Here is a 19,370-nt window from a genome sequence, read left to right on the forward strand (position 1 = left end):
ACCTACTTTAAAAGCTTAACACAGCCAATAATGAACCTTGATTAGACGAGCTAACTTATATGCAGGTAGTGTAGAAAGAGATAACTGTTAAATTGAAACATAGAAATTAAGTCGTGTCGTTTTATTTATTATAGCATATACACTGGTAGCTAATTCTGTCAGTGTGATTAGTGCTTAAGGTAGGGCTAAGTAAAGACCACATGTATACAACAAATCAGTAGGAGCCATTTGTACTAAATTGTATAGATGAGGGCAGTTGCTTTGTTTAACACCTGCTGACAAAAAAATAAAAACATGTTAAAGGGAATTACTCAGATTTCCAGATTATCTGCACTCCCTTAGCAGCCAGCCAATCATCAAGCAAGAAGACATTCAAAGAGGTGTTAACAACTTCTTAACCAAAAAAAAAGACCAACTCCTCATTGAATGTATTTGAACTCAGGAGAGATACCTGCCAGTTGCTATGTAGTTTTTTTCATTTCCTTTCACCCAGGTGAGTTCACGCCAGAGATGCGACTGAGAATACGACAGGAGATAGAAAAAGAAAAGAAGGTGGAGCTGTGGAAGGAACATTTTTTTGAGAGATACTATGGCCAGAAGTAAGCTATGCTCGATGTTTGCAAGATAAACTATTTACAAAATGGAATGTGGTTCCATACAATGTTGTTTTTTTGTTTTGTTTTGTTTTTTACTTCATTAGTCTTTATTATAATTAAGAAAAGTTTTTTTTTTTCTACATATAGAAAACCGCTGAGAAAATGCTAGAAGCATGGACTCCAGTAATAGAGACAAACTAATTCTGATCTAAACCTCAGAGCTGCATTACATACGCATTCCAACCTCATCTGTACAAAACATTGAATCAAATCCTCAAGAAAAACAAAACAAAGTGGGTGGCGAGACACTGGTTATTCTGTGGCTAATCTAGGCTCAGGGCAGGATCAGCAGTCCTGAGGGTGGTAAGTGAAAAGGAGCAGAGTGACTCAAGAAGATGAATGTGCTCCCACCCCCAATAAGAACAGAGTTCTTAGTTTGTTTATGCGCATTCTTTAGAAGTAGCATTGATACTGGAATTGGGTCTGGATGTAATATTTCTTTGCAGCAGTTTGTTTGCTTTGGACGAGCAAACTTAATTGATACTTTAATTTGCCCGTTTTTAATTTAATGCACGTCTAGTTTCCAAAATCAGTTCTTTCAAATTCAGCAGGGTCACATGTCATTCTCATCATTATAGATTAGATTTCAGTCAAGAAAAACACAGAAGTTACATGAGGAATGTAAAACATTACACAATGAACTTAAAACAATCCATTGTTTAGTTTTTGCTACATGATAAACTCAGAAATCGTTTATTTAACATGACAGGCCATGATCTTGTACACTGATACTTCATGAGATTCGACTTCCATCAGATTTGTTTTCTCAGTGGCTTTAGTAAGTATTATAGTTTAATGTCTTCTTGGGACAAAAAACAAGATGCTGAGCATTCATCTGTTAAAACTGTTGCAGAATGCCTGAATGCAAGGCACAGTCCTTACAAGCTGAAACGGTGTTCTTGTTTTGTCAGCACAGCATGTTTTAAAATGCATTGCCCTTTTGGTTGCTGTGCAACACAAACCATCAGTTTGATGATGGAAAACATTAATCATGAGTATATATAGGGAGTAATAGTTACCAAATACAATTTCAGGTTACATAAAGCACTTACAGAAAACCATTTGACAGTGTGTCTAATGGTTAACAAAAGCTATAAAGCTTTCCCAGTTTTGGAGTCAAATTATGTTGTTCATAAAAATGTCTGTGGGTGCCGCATCCGGTAAAGGCGCTCCGCGTGGAGTGCAGGATGCGCCCCATAGCCTGGAGGTCACCGGTTCAGGTCCAGGCTATTCCACTGCCGACCGTGGACGGGAGTTCCCAGGTGGCGGTGCACAATTGGCCGAGCACCGCCCTGGTGGAGAAGGGCTTAGGTCCTCGAGAAGGGCTTAGGTCCTTCTCCACCAGGGCGGTGCTCGGCTCACTGCGCACCAGAAAACCCTGTGGACTGGCCAGGTGCCTGCAGGCCTGCCTGTAAGTTGCCCAGAACTGCGTGATCCTCTACAACTGTAGCTCTGAGGTGGGTGCATGGCATGCCTACAGACTGAAAAGAAGCAGACCGTTTCGGAGGAGATGTCTGTCCGTCTTTATCTCTCTCCACTTATTTGTACACATTTGCCCAATTTCCCTGATATGATCAATGAGTTACAATATAATAAAAGGATATAGCAGCCTTTACTGTACTTCACAAAGAGTAAACAGCCAGTCAGCAGTGGATATTTTTTAACGCAGTTTTAATCTTAAATATTTTGCTTGGTTAGCACAATTAAAAGAGATACATGCACACTAGATAGACGTATTAGAAATACAACTGGAACAGACTTTTTTAATTTATTTATTTTTAAAAACGCCATTAGATTGGTGCTCTGGTATTGATCTGCAGGTGCAAAATGTTAAATTGCTGCCGTCACCAAGCAAAATTGAGTGTTAAACACAACAGCTTTTTTTTTTTTTTTTCCAAACCAGACAAAATATGACCTATTAGGAAAGCAACACTGAAAACTGAATTGTTGGCAAAGTAGCAGCAATATTTTTTTTGTTTGAGCAATCATATTTGCCATCCAGCCCATTCTACCATTTTTCATAATTTTCCAAGGAACCACATTCGGTTTGAGTGCCATCTGGTGTTTTTCTTTCTTTAATTTATTTTTCTTTTCAGTTCTGGTTTAAGCTTGGAAGAATCCAAAATGCTGACAGCAGCCACGAAGAGCCCAGAGGCCGCCATACATCAGCCCACCCCCTCAGCCCCCAGGCAGCCGCCTGCAGTGAAGACAGCGGTGAAGGCTGAGCTCAAGGAGGAACTCAAGGTTAACATAGACAAAAAATCTGTCTCTGAAATTAAGATAGATGACAAAAAAGACTGTTGCGCATTAGAAAATTTAAAGACAAATCCCAGAGATAAAACACTTAAAACAGAGAGGGCACAAGCCAGAGCAGGCCCTGAAAAGACTCCAGAAAGCCCTGTAGTCGAGAAGCCTGTTGTAGCCGAAGCAGAAGCAGTTTCAACACCAGTTGAAGTCAAAACTGAAGAAGAAGCAAACGACAAAGAGTTCCTGACAAGAGAATCACAGGAGCAGGGTGGATCCAAACTAAAGGTGTCTCCACAGAGCACTAAAATCCCCAGTCATGACAAAATGGAAGTGACCGTGACAACAGTGGACAAACAAGAGGGTGATAGACTCAGGAAGATGCAGGAGGCAGAGCAAATGGATGTCGCCCAGGCGGGACTGAAGAGAAAGTCCCCTAGTCAGCAGGAGGAGGTGCTATCAAGCCCTGAGAAGAAGCCCCGGGTGTCAGAGCAGCAGTTATTTCGGACCCCTCCCAAAAGCCCTCCCAACAGCAGGGAAAACACTCCAGAGCCAAAGGTCCCTCCGCTCAAGGTAAGCACAGATGGTTCTGTACATGCAGCTGTTCTGTAGCCCTGCACTTCTACTACAAGCCAGTTGTATATGAACTAGCTAGGGCTGTGTTCAAAGGTTCTCCAGCTGGGAATTCAAAGGTAGATCTGAACCTTCGAAGGCTCGTTAGGCGGCATTCACACACTGTCAGATGGGTTTTTTTTTGTTGTTTCTCTTTTAACAGAAACCGTTTGACAATGTATGAATGCTATAGAAGTCACTGCAAAATGTTATCTTTTGATTTGTATAATGCCTATTACTATTACAAAAGTTGTTGTATTAAAATCCACTACCAGATTGTTACACGTAGCACCTCTTTATCAATGACTCCGCCGTCATGCACTGGAGCAGGGTATAATACCAAAGCTTTGGGGGAGTACCTATAGCGGCAATATTGCTTCAATAAAATATACACTGAAACAGGTTTCAGAAATATAGACAGAAAAAAAAAGACAAAAAACATATAAACCTCTCATTTTATCTACAGTTTGCAAAAACATGTTCACCCAGTCTGAAGTATTTTGTTGAGCAATGTTACATTTTGGAGAAAATTAGCATTTATTTTCAGCAGACTAGGGTGGGACAAGGGGAATAAATGTTATTAAAGATATATCAGGGTACTCTGCATTGTGTAATAAAGTGTAAGTATTAATTAATCATTATTTTATAAAGGCTGCAACCCTACTTTTTGGGTTCAAAAATAAATTGGCAAGAGCTGTATATGAATTGCCCAACCGGAGGGAGTACCTGTACAATAATAGGATTTTCAGTCACATATAAACTAGTAGCTATGGTGACATCACCAGTATATTGTGCAAATAAGTACTATCGAAGGTTGGAACCTGCCTTCGGTAGTGTGTTCCAAATCTTTGAAGGTCAAACCGTACCCTTCGTTACAGCCCTAGCACTTTAGCCTGGAGGTGTGCCTGTTTATTGGTGAATAATTTATTGATGTTTTATATATGTAAGCAATAAGGGACGACGGGGTGTGGGATATACTTTAATATCCACACACCCATGGTGCGTTATAAGTCACAAGGCGAAGCCGAGTGGCTTTAACCACCCGGGGCGTGGTGATATTAGAGTATATGACGCACCCTGAAGTGCCTTATTGCGCTTATAAAACGGGACAACTAACCAAATAAAAAAAATTTAAAAATGTAATTTTTATTAAATATCCTTCTGCCTCTGACCTAAAGAAAAATCAAACCAAAAATACATTCATTATTATTATTATTATTATTATTATTATTATTATTATTATTATTATTATAATAAACATTGAACTGATTAAATATAAGAAGCAGTATTTATAGATGTTAAATTGAACACTGCTATTGAAATTGCAGCTTTGAAGATTTACAGGCCCTTTTTTTAGATGTTCGTTCTGAACAGTAGGTGGAGCTGCAGCAAGCGATTTTAAGCAACATGGTGTTTGAATCATTGTTGTCCTTGTCGTTGTCTGAGGAAGTGCAGCAGGACAATCACACAGACCTTCTTTGCCACGTCTGGCCATATTTAGTTGCAATTCAAAACAAACCTTTCTCACGAGACTTGCGACAGTGTCAGGTGACTGTGTTTTTTTAATCGTCCTTTGTGATCCGGGAGAAGTGACAGGATGTATCCATGCCAGATTTGCAGGACCATTTCACAGTGGCAAAAAAGATGTTGTTTGTATTTTGAAATACTCGGACAGCGGCGTAAAAAGGACACCCGATGCCCAGGCAGTGGACTTCTGTGTATTGCTTTTTTTCATCACTTGAAAAGTGTTGCTGTCTGATTCAGACTCATCCAAAATCTCATCTAGAGTTTGGTTTCCCAAAAGATCAAAATTGAGATACCTCATCAGTCATCTTTATTGCCAATTTAAAGGCTATCGCTTTTTTCAAAATTATATATTAAATGTGGTTAGTCAGGTTTATTAATATAAATTGAAATATGGCTACTGTTTTTTGTTTGTTTTGTTTTTTTAAAAATTCTAGTGTCTTATGGATATCTACAAGTGATTCACATGTTTTTGAAAAATGTTACAACCCATGGGAATATGCTGTAATAGTCACACACCCATGTGACCTGTTTTGACCAATCAGGATAGAGTTTTTAAAAGACCCATTTTATAATTACCTGTATCCCCCAGATATTACTATTGGTACATTTTAAAGACACATTTTGATTTATTGGGTATGAAGTGTTGGGTATTAAGGGTATTAAATCTAAATGTAAAATATATATTTTTTCTCTTTCAGATTCCAGTCTCAAGAATCTTGCCTGTGGCAGCCCCTGCTGGTCAGGTCTCTCCCAGGGCCCTGTTTACATCCCCAATCACCAGTCCTGGGCGTACAGGGGCACGCACCTTGGCCGACATCAAGGCTAAAGCCCAGTTGGCCAAGGCCCAGCGGGCAGCTGCTGCTGCTGCAGCAGCCGCAGCAGCCACAGCTTCATCTTCAGGGGGTGCCGTGCCGGGCCCTGGGCCAGGGGGAGGAGGTGGCCCTGAGGGGGCCAGTGGCACAGGAGATGCAGTTAGTGAGTTGGGTACAAGGGGGATCACAACGGATCTGGGAAGAACTGGAGGAAGGGGAGCTGCGGGAGGGATTCTTGCTGCCCGTCCAGAGGCCCAGACCAAGTGCTTATCCTACACTGGCTGTGACTCAAGAACACAATTACAGCAAACCGCCACACCAGAGGCCAAAGCCTGCTATACTAGTACAGCCTCCAACTCGCTGTCTGCAAAATCCCCACCAGCCACAACATCTCCGATAGGGAACTCCCGCACAAAGAACGCAGCTAGTCCGTTGTCGACGTCATCGCAGTCATCAAAGTCTGGCGGAGCATCCAGCTTCACTTTTAAAGAGCAATCGAAATCAGCAGCTTCTACTCTAGATGTAACTCAGCCACCAACACAATCATCAACAGTACCAGTTACTGATGATGGTGAGACAGACACTGACAAAACTGGGAAAGCAGCAATAACAGAAAAAGTTGTTGATTTGTCTAAGGAAAAATATGCATCTCCTTTAGTACAACAGCCGTCAGCTTCTGTTGTCTCCACGGTGAATCCCCCTGCCACAGTTTTGGTCTCTAGCATGCCTACAATGTCTCCGCATTCTAGCATTGCAGTAACCCTTGAGACTTCAAGTCAAAAGACACCAGAGACCCATCCTGCATGCGGGCCTGTAACCAAGACTAGCTCTTCCATCCCTGCAAACAACCCACTTGTCACCCAGCTTCTGCAAGGAAAAGAAGTCCCCCTTGAGCAAATCCTTCCAAAAATCCTAACCAGAATTGAAGTGAAACCCCTTATCGTGGCCTCAGGTGATAAAGGGAAGATGTCTAATGCTACCACAGTGGTAGTGTCTGTGGCAAACAGCGAGCACCAATCCAGAGCCTACCCAGAACTCTATGGAAAAGCGGTCAACTCACAAAGGCAATTGTGGCCAAGCCATGTGATGATGGGTAGAGTGGACCTTGCCCAACAACAAAGAGAAATGCTCAATAAGACCACACAGCAACAGATACTGCAGACCCTTATTGAGAGGGCCCAGAGTCAGCATTTTATCCCGGTGTCACATCCTTCACAGCAGGGGTTCTGCCACTTTGGCCTCCCAATAGAAGACAATTCCAGCAGTCAAAGATTTGCATTGGGTTTCATGGGCCGGAAAAGAACCTCCAAGCCTGCCATGTCAGGCCATTACCTTCTCAACATCTCAACTTATGGGAGGAGTTCTGAGAGCTACAAACGGGCTCAAATGGCCAACACAGAGAACCGTCTGGGAATGAATGCCCCCTTTGCTGCCTTGAAGAAGGAATTCAAAGAGGGTGATATTACTGCTGAGGAAAATCAAGAGCAACACTCATTTGAAAAATCTGATGATTTAGCAGCAGGCCAGTCTGAACTTTTACATGTCAAGAAAGAGCAGCAGGGGCCTCTGGATGTGGAAAGAATTGGAGTGAGCCTGAGTAACATTAAATCTGATGCTTTGCTTGACGTCAGTTACAACCACAGGGTGAAGCTTGAGTCTGCCTTGCTAGATCAGTTACCAGACAGGGAGGAGGGCTCAACCCTGTCAGCCAGCAAGGATGGTGTCGCCATAGCCAAAGAAATCGACCAAGTATCCAAGTCTAGCATAGCGCACAGTGAAGCTGGCAATCACCTGCAGGGTAACTCAGAACTTTATCAAATGCCAGTTTCTGCAGGAAACCACCAGCATCAAGAGTCTATTCACCAGCAGAGGAAGTTGTATGAAAACCATAACTCAGAGGTTGGACATTTTTATGGTGGCAAAATCAATTTGTCTACATCACGTGCCCTGAATCATAGTTCCAAGGCACCCGGGAACTCCCCAGGCTACAGCCCAGTATCGAGTAGTGGCGGAAGTGTCATGTCTTTTTCAGTGACTGTCACAACAATTCCTGCCAGCCATACATTAGACCATGCCAGCCATGGGGAAACAACACCAATGCAGGCTTTCACAGAAGGCTCTGACATAGAGGACTCTCCTTCAAACTGTTACTGCAGGCTGAAAGCTATGATCATGTGCAAGGGTTGTGGAGCATTTTGTCACGATGACTGCATTGGCCCTTCCAAACTGTGCGTCTCATGTCTAGTGGTGCGATAAGAAATAAAGAAATAAACACTGATTAGTTTTAATCAGGATTATTTATTGTAATCTCTTATTGTAATTATATAAAAAAGAAGACCACACCTTATACTAGACTTGAGTCACTTGTGTTTGTGAATTGTGACAGATTTTGCACTTAGAGAATCACATCGCTGTAGCGACAACGTATTTTATTAAAAAAATTATATATATATATATATATATTATATATATATATATATATATACTATTATATATATATACTTTTTTGTTCTGAACTAATTACAGAAAAAAAAGTTATTGATTGAACCGATTTGGAAAGAATCAGTACACAAAAAAATACCATTAATGACAGTTACAGTAACGTCGTTTGACAATTGGCTTGTTGGGCTTGGCCAGCATTCTTGGCTGACCTCATCTGAGAATTACATCCTAATTTTGTTTTCCTGAGTAAATTAAAAATGGAAATGAAAAATGAAAAATGGAAAGTTACATTGTTTTTTCTTTTCAGATAAGTGGGTTATTTAGCATATGTTTTTTATTGCTGAAGATCATATTACAAGTTATACATCTTTACTGAGGCCATACACTGATCAGTTCCTGTAGTGCCAATTAATTTTAGGAAGCGGTATGGAGTGGTAAGTTACGGACCTGAGTTTGCATTAAAAGAAGTATGTGCATATTTGCCATTTCTGTCCAAACTGCTGTTGAAGGCAGTGGATGAAGCTTTCTTGTGATTGTGCTCATTGTACAGAATACTGATGGATGCAGGCATGAGTGGTGTGTACAGACAGGGAGTGCTAAATGGGTTTTAAAAGGTACACAATTAGAAAGGAACTTAAATTGCGATAAAATAATTAAAACATATTTTTTTTAAATATTTTCTTTATAGAAAACAAAACTTACCTTTATGCAATGTAATTATGTAAAAGAGTAATATTAAACATGTATATCTGGAATTGTAATTGTAATATCTATGTTGTTTAATCACCAGCATAATTGCATACCTGGTTAGATATTGTCCATCAAAATGGGTGACATTTGGGATGTATTGCCTGATTCTTTATATTCTTTAGCCTATAGATTGAGTAAAAAGACAGGATCAGTGTGGCTATATAACCCAGTTTTCCATGCAACACATTTAATATTACAAGACAATATAGGTCATATATTGTAAGCACTTGTCATTTACCTCAAACTTAAATTGATTATTTATAAGACAGACATTACAAAAAAATCCAGGGTATGCATGCTGTCGAGCAATATAAAAATAACTTCAAATCTCATTACTAAACAAATAGCCCACAGTATGTTTTGATGTATTTTCTTTAATAATTTGACTTGCTTTTGGTATTCAATCAAAACCATGTGAATGGGTGTCCAGGTAGTAATATTTTTTAATGGCTGACAAACGTTACCAGTTAAACAAAAACTTACAAGTAATTTATTTTAAGTGGTATATTTTAATATAAGAACTCGTATCTACAAATAGCTGATTTCATTTAAGAGACATACAGGGTATTCAGCTGATATCTGGTGTGATGGCTGTCCCATTTTTTATTTTGATTTTTGTTTTATTTAGTTTGGGGGCGGATACCTGAAATCCACCTTTACTTACAGTATATATATACCTGACAATCATTTTCATTGGTGATCAACGTTAGATTTATATCCTTGTAAAACACTAGGGAAATGTAAAAATATTATATTGCAGCCTACCTGGCAGTTACATTGAGACAAGCCATGCTTGGCCTTTGAGTTAACCATGAGAGTGTAGTGAGAAAAGTACTGCAGAAAATGACTTGAGGGTGAGATGGAATAATTTATAGCAGGGCTCGCTTGAAGGCAGTCATGCTAAAAATTGAAACTCTGGCTAACGGCAGCTGTTAATGAAGTAATTGAACCCCAATTAGAGACCATTACCATCAGTTACTTCAAGGGTGGGCTATTCCAGTCTATTCTATTGCAAAGCATTGTTCCAAACATGTCCTTGGTTATTCATTGGTCTTAGCAAGGCTAATTGCAATAGACTTGACTAGGAGAGCCAAGGTTACCTATAACCTATAGTGAGGAAGATATGGAATGGGCATCTACCATACAGACAATACCCTAAAATCAAGGTTCTAACCCGTGCTGCTGCTGCTGCATGTCAGTAGTTTAGATGTGGTGTTTTGTTTTGTTTTTGTCAAGACCATTCATTCTCATAAAAGGCACAGCTTAGGAATTGCTCTGGCTCTGTCAGACTCCCACTCATCTGTATAATATACCGCCCTGTCCCCATGTCAATATCGACTGGATTTTACGTAGTTTCCCATAAATGTGTTTCTGGAAAATTTTGAGGCATTTGAACCCTTCAAGGAGTGATCAGTCCTCATTGTGAAACTTAAATACAATAAAGTGAGTGATGAATGTAAAGGAAGTTTTTTTTTTTTTCTACTTTGTAAAATTACATTGTTTGAAATATTATAATTATGTATTATAATTAGACTTCTGCTCCTATTTGAAACTGTTTGATGGGATTTTGGACACTTTTAATTATTTTTGTAATTGTGGGCCTAGGTTTCAGAAGATTGTAGAAATGTTTTCCAATGAGCACAATAGCAAACATGTGAACTATAAATTATGTTAAAAAAACGTTTTCCCTTAATTTTTCTTCACATACTGCAGATGTCTTATTACTCACAGCAAAATCAAAATGAAACCCCACATAACCAGAAACTTTACCTGTGTCATGTCCCCTCGTCGGTTTATTCTTTTACTCATTACACAATCATGTAACCTTTACTGTTAGATTTGGGTAATAGTGTTCATGTCATTGCCACTGAAAAGCAAGTGGACATAAAGCACAGTTTGCTTCATACTGGCTCATCCCAGAAGAGACACTCAAGCTTTGAAAATCAAACCCTGTCTTTTTTGCCTCATTCCTGGCACCATTTTGTAACATACCTATTAAAAGGTTAAAAGGCATGCAACCTTTGATTTTGGGTTTGCTAATTGTCATCCATCCTTCCCTCCTGCCATCTTCTTTCCCTCGTCCATCTGGGTTTGTGAAAAAGGATCTCGGGGGAGCATGTCAGGCTGTTCTGTTATTGTCTGATGCTCTCTATTGCAAGCACAAAAATGTGCTCAGCTACTATATCATCGCTTGACCGTTTTTATCATATGTTCTAATTTGAATCCATTATTAAGGTATTGGACAATGTTTCAGAGTTCTACTGAAGTGTTTCTCTCTTGTCCTTGTGTTTCATCAAACAGTGGCTTAGCCAAAACTCAAAGTAGACAGATCTCACTAGAATTTTAAGAAAAGGTGGTCTGATCATTCCTGTTTTATTTTTTCATTACTTTACACAACGTAATTCCAACCATAACAAACATTGCTCCAATGGTCCTCCAAATGCTTTGTGTGTGTGTGTGTGTGTGTTTGTGTGTGTACGGTTGTAGTGCCTATTTTAGAGAATGTAAAAATGTTTTACTGCATCACCAATGAAAAAGCAAGTTTTTATTTCTGAATATGTCTTCTTCCAGATCATTTGTTTTCTTGTAAAGCTAACTGTTAAACAAGAATGTAAAACAGTAATCAGCACATGTAAAAAAATAAATAAATAATTTTTTTTTTTAAAAATGTATTTTATCCTAAAAGTTTTACAATCATTAACAATTAAAGCAAGACGTTGCAGTTCTTTTTGTTCTGATTCTTGAATGCCTCAGACAATGCTTGTTAACAATAACAATGAAGTAACTCTTCATTTTTTTTTTAACAGATAAACAGTGCTAACCAGTAAAAAATATCATTCTGTGTTATAGTAATACATGGGCAATATACTGTGTAAATAAGATGTGATTGATTTCTATTCCTGCTTTTTCCAGCTAGGAAGTTTGCTAGCGGACCTGGCTGCTTTGTCACATGTTTGTTGCAGTTTCATATCAGAAAGTCAAGGTTTGGGCTAGATGTTTTCCATGTTCATTGGAATTATGATAGTTTTGTCTTTTCATCGGGTCAGGTTTGCGTAGGTTAGGGTATCAGGCTGGCTCTGGTTCAGATTAGTTTTGGTCAGGACCAGGCTGAATTTAGGTCCATGCAGATCGAAATCATGGATTTACAAAACATCTTCACTCAAACCAATGTGAAATGGTTCATGTTTAAAAACGCAAAGGACATAGAAGCATGAATAAACTGTATTGTTATAAATTGATTTTAAAGTAAAGAGTCTGAATGCTTACATGCTAGTTCTCAGGAAAGATTCAATTACGAAACTTTGCAGTGTGATACAAAAAAAAAAACCTGTTCAATGTGGCTATCAAAATGTTATGAAGCACTGTGCCTAGTCCAGATTCTTTTGAACTTTCTTTGGTGTTGGATTTAGTTGTAGTTCTGTACGTTCCAGTATAGCCAAAGGATCAGCAAACAGACTTAAACCAAGAATTGCATGAACAGTGCGATTGTGACGTTTGTATAAGGGAAGCTTACAATCTCTGGCTAATGATGGAACTGGATCTTTAATACACTGCTATGTCACCTCCATTCTGTCCTGGGACCTTAACGCTTGGTCTGGTTAGCATCCTTTCCAGATCAAAGTCCCTAAAGTAATTTCAGTTTCACAGATGACAGGTCACGCATAGTATGAGCTCAGTTAGTCTTCAGAACAGTCTCCAACATTAACCTGCTTTGCAATTTTTACTGGAAGAACCTTATCTGCATTCTGCTGTGCTGTTACTCCTTTTTTTTTTAATAGTTTCCAATAATTTTGATTTGTTCTCCTAAATTCTAAATTCATTTGCTCCAATAATGAGTTTTATTCATGTTTCCCAAAACCTACATTCACTTTTGTACTGTTGAGCAAATTATTAAATATTGAATCACCTGACTAGATGTACATGAACAAAGAAACATTTTAATTGTGAGGCAACAGTTGTTCTTGACAGTTCTCATGACTTCTGCCAGTAAGACAGATTTCCCAGTTACTGCTCAACTTGAAATCCCTGCTCTATGACTGAAGGACAGCACAATAAGCAACTATACTGTGTCATATCAGACTATTCATACAGACAACATATCTGCCATTTTAAGGAGTGTGGAGCGGCTCCCACAGTCAGATTTCACGATGCTGCAATATACATCATATGACTTTGGGAATTGAAACCTGCGGGGGTTGGAAAGGAGTACAGTCTAAGTTTCTCCAGCACAGCAAGATGTAACTTACAATGTAGCTGTGTCTTTAGATTGTATAGTTATCTTACAATTCCAGCTCCTTTCACAAGGTTCTTAGTGATTTATTTTGTCAGTTTATTTTGTGCTTATTTGTTATCTTCTCGTGATCTTGCTTTCCAGACACTGTTGTGATTAGAAACATTGAACACGTTAGATTTTTTTTTTTTCCTATAGAGTGAATTTAGAAAAGGTAGATTATGAAATAGATGTCATCACTTTAAAGAAAATTGAAAAAAACATGACCACATTTAACCATAAACTTTCTCAAAAAAATAAAGCAAATGATTTCCTTGTTGCTGGAATAATAACATAATTACAGGAGACACAGCAATTTAAGAGTTACAAAGGTAGCTAGGAGTAAAAAAACAAACAAAAAGCAAAAAACAATCACCACCTGTATAAGAACTAATGCAGGTACATTATGAGCAAGCAGTCCCTCATTATAGCTCCGGTTTTGTAAGTACTGTACTAATACTATAAAATCAGATTAAACGGTTCTGACTGAATGGCACCCTAGTCTGAAGGAGGCAACAGTAATGTATAAGAAGTTGAGGGATTCAGGAAACAACTGTAACGATGCAATATTGTTTCTGGACTGGTGAAGTCGAGTGATATTTATATATATGAAACTGGATGAAATTTATACACAGGATATATCCTGACTGTTCTTCTGCCTTAACAAGAAGCCCACTAAATTATTAATAGACCAACCTGCAACAAACTTGAGATCACTGACTTTCATCAGTTCATTTTCAAGAGGAAGTTTTGTAACCATGGTAATACTTTTAAATTAAATGTTTTGGGATGCCGTTATTTTTTAATGGAAATCAAAGGAGCAGCCTAAATATGAAGATTAAATTCTAGAAGAGGATGACAAAAAAGGATGGCAAAAATAATGTCATTGGCAGCTAACTCAAAGCTGCCAAGATATGTGGACACTGGAGACTTGCACTAAACATTTTCAGCAGTCAATATTTGTGAACAGGCTGGCTGATGTTGACGTCAGTCCACCAAGGCAATTGCAGGTGAAACTGAGACGATACGGCACTCAACTTTTTATTAAATCAAATACGATGTTTACACAAAACAAAAGACTCACAAAACAAACAAAATGGCACGTTGGCCAAAATAAACAGCAAGTATCGTGCTGGTCCTCCAGCACGCATAGCAATTGTCATCCTTTAGATTTTTAATTCATTCTCCTCTCTCTCGCTCTCCCGTTCTCCACTCACGAACACCCAACCTCGAGTGAGTGATCCATGCATCTATATATACAGCTGTGCTGGGATTCAATTCCTAATTAATCACTCACTTGAATCCCAGCACATGAACTAATCTGTGCACTCCCCGTGTTCACATCTTAATAGACACTTTATCTGCACGTGAAGTAATTGTGCAACTCCCTTGTCTAAATGCAACTATATATTTTAAAACACTTGTGATAACCCACAATGGTACAAACATAAAACCAAAAACTGGCATCACATATACAGTACAAGTAAAATGATAGATCTGGAGTGGTGCACATGTACTGGTACTGCCTGTTTATTAGGAAACGTCAGCAGCAGACAAATCTGTATTAGGTAAAGTCAAAACAAATCTTGTCATCACGATTGCCCCTCAAAGCTTTACTGAGCTTTTTCTGAACAGCTGGGTACCTCATCACTAAGCTCTTTTCAGCTAACTCTGGTGTTTATAGTTCTTGTTGAGTTTATCTTCAGTCATAATGTAGTAATTCCAAATGCAATCACATAAATGACTTAACTTAAAAACAAACAAAATGCTGTTCTAAACATCGGATATAGGATTAGCAAATCTAACACTAGTTCCAGTTTCATTTACTGAAATGTCAAGAATTCTACTTCCTTTGTGTTTGTCATGAAAATAGTCATATAATCTATTATGGAATTGTTGACCTTCTCTTTAAAATCTCCAGCAGCAGCAGTCATGAAATTTCATCTCAGCTGAAAGGTCACACAGCAAAGTGATTATACCAGAAAGCTGGGGAGACAGAGATAGGGTGGCTGACTCTTCTGACTTTTACCAAGGTGAAGAGGCAAAACAATACAGTATAAATGGCTTCACAACATATTCACCATCAGTACTTTCAGATCATAAAATAAGCTGAGTAGTTAAGTAAAAAAAATGGGTATTTTACTTTGTTTGCAAAATCAGACGACTGAATGTCTCAAGAACCTTAAGGTTCAGGTTTAATCCTAAAACTTAAATATTTAGCAGGAAAATATGACAATGGCCAATGGGCTTTGCTGTGGTAAAGAGCAAACTCTGCCATCGGGCTTTTATTTCCTTCTGTAAAAGAGAAGCTTTGAAAGAAGCCCAAAAGAAATTAGAACACTGCTTTTAATTAAGATTGTTTTGCAATAATCCAGACATTTACAAATAAATAAATAAATAATGTTGTTTCTAGAATAAAACAAACATTTTAGGCTAATGAATACACATACAAAAACAAATACAACTTTTCAAATCTAAACTAACATATAAAATGCTAAAAATGTATCTTCATTAAAAGTGACCTCTATTGTTGTATCACTGTCATTTCTCTAGCTATAAGCTTCAGTTTTTCACAGCTAGTCCTGGCTGAGTTAAGGAAATGGGATGCATGTTTCTTTTCATGATATTCTCTCCTTGAAATCGTTCCTGTCTGGAAACACTAGAAAACATTTTCAACTTTCTCCTTGACAGAGAAGATGGCATCACATCATTAATAAGCACTTCAAACAGAGGGACTAGATTAGGCCCACGTAACTCATAATGCAATAGACCAGCAAATTGCCATTCCCTATGATTTCAATGGATACACATTATACAAAAAAGCATGGTTCTAACTGAGCAGGAATAGGAGTATGTGTATATATGTGTGTGTGTGCTGGCCACACAGGCTTGCTCGGGTTCTTTTTCCCTTCCAAATCACGACCCAACACACACACAGGATTTGAAAGAATAAGCGCTGATGCGGACTTTTAATTACAAAAATAAACAAAAACAAAACAAAAACCTAGCTCCCTCAGAACTCTTACTAAACATTTATGCAGGTCCCTAATTAGCTCGCAAGAAGGCTAAGCCATTAATAATAAATTAAATTAACCAAAATGTGCATTTCCACGTGTTTTTGGCAGGGAGGATATTAACTTCCTCCCTGCCATGTTACAATATATATTGCACCATATATTTGGTTTGTTTTCTATAACTTCAGGATATTACTAACTGTCAGAGCTTAATACATTTGCAAGATGAAAACAGCCTCCACAAAATTCAAAGTAGACAGATAGTGAACACTCTTCCCTGTTGTGTCAGAAGATGTCTAAATTATATCCCACATGTTCACAAAACCATGGAACAAAAGGATCCATTAATAATGATCAGAGGTTAACAGTTGGCTGCAAGGGGAGGAGTTATCAACCTCCTCTCAACAGACATCTTTTTTAATGTATCGTCATCCGATAAATTAGCAGGCTAATGTATTTTCAATATTGGCTTATAATTACAAAAATGGAAAAGCTGCTGTATATCTATCTGTGTTGTTAAATTACATTTTCCTTGTGTCCTATTTCCTCAAACCATTAACACCCCTACCAGAAATTACTGATTGCTGATTATTTGGAGGGTTTCATTTTTCTCAAATGGTAGGATATAGAGAGAGAGACCTCATGAACCTGCTGAATGTCAGTTAAAAAGTATATACAAAAGGCTGGGGTCTGTTCAAAATAAAATAACATAAATACCGTTTTGAGACTGAAAAAGGGTACTTTCATGCCCAAGATGAGGCCCTTGATAACATCGTTGCAGCCACCCTGGGGTTTGTAAAGGTGTTAATCTGGATTTACCTGTTGGTTACAAACTACTTAGACTGCAATGATAATGGCTGACCATCAGAAAATCCACAAAGCGTGTAAGAGAGAGTTGGTTCTCGCCAACATCCGCTCTCGAGATCCTGAGCTTTGTGGGGAATCGCTATGGCAATGGAACAAAATTAAACCTTCTAAATTTATGAGAAAATCATGAAGAAAATAATTAGGCACATTGAATAAAAACAATTTTTTAAAAAAAGTGGAGAGAAATGCATTGTTAATTGATTTTTTTATAAATTTAGGTATGTTGAACTTCAGGAGTTAATACTGCCTGACCCTAAAAATGTACAGTGCTTATAAATTATCTGTGAAATCACTGTAAATATTAGATGGAAGGGTGCAAGTTTAACACCAGATATAGTATTTTTTATTTTTTTAATTTTTTTATTTTTTTTTTACGTTGAATCTTTAAAAGGATTTTTTTTTAAGAATGCATTCAGCAGATGTCCACAGCAGCTACTTCTGTCTTGACGGCCCCCTGCGACTGACAGTGAGAGCACTGGTGCTAATCACACTGGCAATGTTCAGATCAAAACAGCACCCAGATTTTTGGAGTGAAACGGTACAATTTCTCATGTTAGAGCCACCTCACAGCAGAACAAAATTTGCACAGCCTTATTATTTTATTAACTTTCATTTGCCTCTGTCCAGCAGACGTGCATGCTGGTTAGCTCCCAATAACCTGTAAAGCACAGACAAAGCTAACAAGCAAATAGGCTCTTCCATTGTGAAAAAGGCTGCCCTAGTACTTATTGGTGAGCAATAGAACACTGTGGAATGCATCTTTCTACTAACAGCACACATTTAATAACATTCTTGCAAATGAAGCAATTGCATATTTTTAATTGGTCTTTATTCTTATTAACCAAGCAGCAAAGTTAACTTGTACTGTAGTTTGAAAACCAAAACAAATATCTGGCTGTATATGAGTGTGGCAGAGGTGAGGCCTGCCCTGGTAAATTAATATATATTTGGTGGTGTTTTGATTTTTATATGTTAAAAAGGTTTCATTTCAAAAAACAAAGTGTTGGATGTGGCACGGCTGGGAGGTTAAGCTTTCCTCCCTGCCTAATTGAAATGGTGGCCAGGTGGCAATTGAAGAATTAATAATCAATTAACCCTGGTCACCTGCATTTAAAAAGAGGCTGCAAAGCCAGTTTCCTAGTTCTTCTTTGTTCTGTGCTGTTATTTGTTTGGTGCTGGTGGAGGTGAAGGTGAAGGTGAAGGTGAAGGTGAAGGTGAAGGTGAAGGTGAAGGTGAAGGTGAAGGTGAACTCTCATAACTGTGTGTGGAACCAGCGTGAGCTATCAACAATCATTGTGTGCTTGACCAGGATCTTCGATTTATCATAAGGATTATTTTAGGGGAATTTTAATCCCACAAAGGTTTTATTTAGTTTATGCAGGGAGAAGGTTCCTGAAGCAGGACCTCCCTTTTAGTGGGAGCAGGGCTTGGCCAGAGCTTGGCCACCTTTCATATTTTTGTATATATCCATGTACCTGTGTGTTTGTATCCTCCCGCCCTAGGACTACATTGCGGCCACCAACACTGCAGCTCCTTGTACTTGATAAAACCTGGGCACCTGTGCGGCATTTCAACGTCAAACCCTCTGTCTCTGTGACAGGGTACACCCTGCCCCTGTGTGTATTGTATTTGTTGTATTATTATTTAAAATGTATTGTTTGTGTGTAAAAACATGTTATTTTATTGTTTTGAAGCATGGATGGAGTTAAACTTCTCCATCCATGCTATACTCATGCAGAATGTGACCATCTCCAGTTTGATTCATTTATTACTAATCTGGAGACAGTCGCATGTATAAAAACCCACAGCTTTGGCTGATTGAAGTTAGTGTCTTCAGAAGCGGAACGAGAGACGTGAATCGTGAGATAAAGAAACTAATATCTAAAAACAATTGCTACCATGCTGGTTTTACGCCAGCATGACACATGTTTGGTTTTGTTTGTTTTGGCGACCGTGCTGTTTTGTTTTTGTTTGGTAAAAGTGTTTTTGTTTGTTCAAGCCTTCAATTTATTATTAAAACATGCAAGCAATGCTTTCATACCCTGCAGTATTGACTGTCTGTGTCCATTCTCTCCCGGGTCTGACATCACCACTAACCAATCTGTGACAGTCTCTTACAATGACAAACCACTACACACACACACACACACACACACACACACACACCCCTGCATGG

At 38.5% G+C, this 19,370-nt stretch overlaps 1 protein-coding gene across 3 annotated transcripts in view; it reads left to right on the forward strand.

Moving 5' to 3' along the window:
- LOC121317466 (putative Polycomb group protein ASXL2) overlaps positions 1-8,263 on the forward strand; it is a 77,673-nt gene extending 69,410 nt beyond the window's left edge. For all 3 annotated transcript variants that reach the window (XM_041253421.1, XM_041253422.1, XM_041253423.1), the window contains 3 exons: positions 494-599; positions 2,753-3,473; positions 5,738-8,263. In XM_041253421.1, the coding sequence (XP_041109355.1) occupies positions 494-599; positions 2,753-3,473; positions 5,738-8,107 (3,197 nt within the window). In that variant the 3' untranslated portion in view covers positions 8,108-8,263. The remainder of the gene's footprint in view (positions 1-493; positions 600-2,752; positions 3,474-5,737) is intronic.
- Positions 8,264-19,370: the final 11,107 nt, after the last annotated feature.

The sequence above is a fragment of the Polyodon spathula genome, chromosome 6 (assembly GCF_017654505.1).
Source record: "Polyodon spathula isolate WHYD16114869_AA chromosome 6, ASM1765450v1, whole genome shotgun sequence".
In the NCBI taxonomy this organism is placed as follows: Eukaryota; Metazoa; Chordata; class Actinopteri; order Acipenseriformes; family Polyodontidae; genus Polyodon; species Polyodon spathula.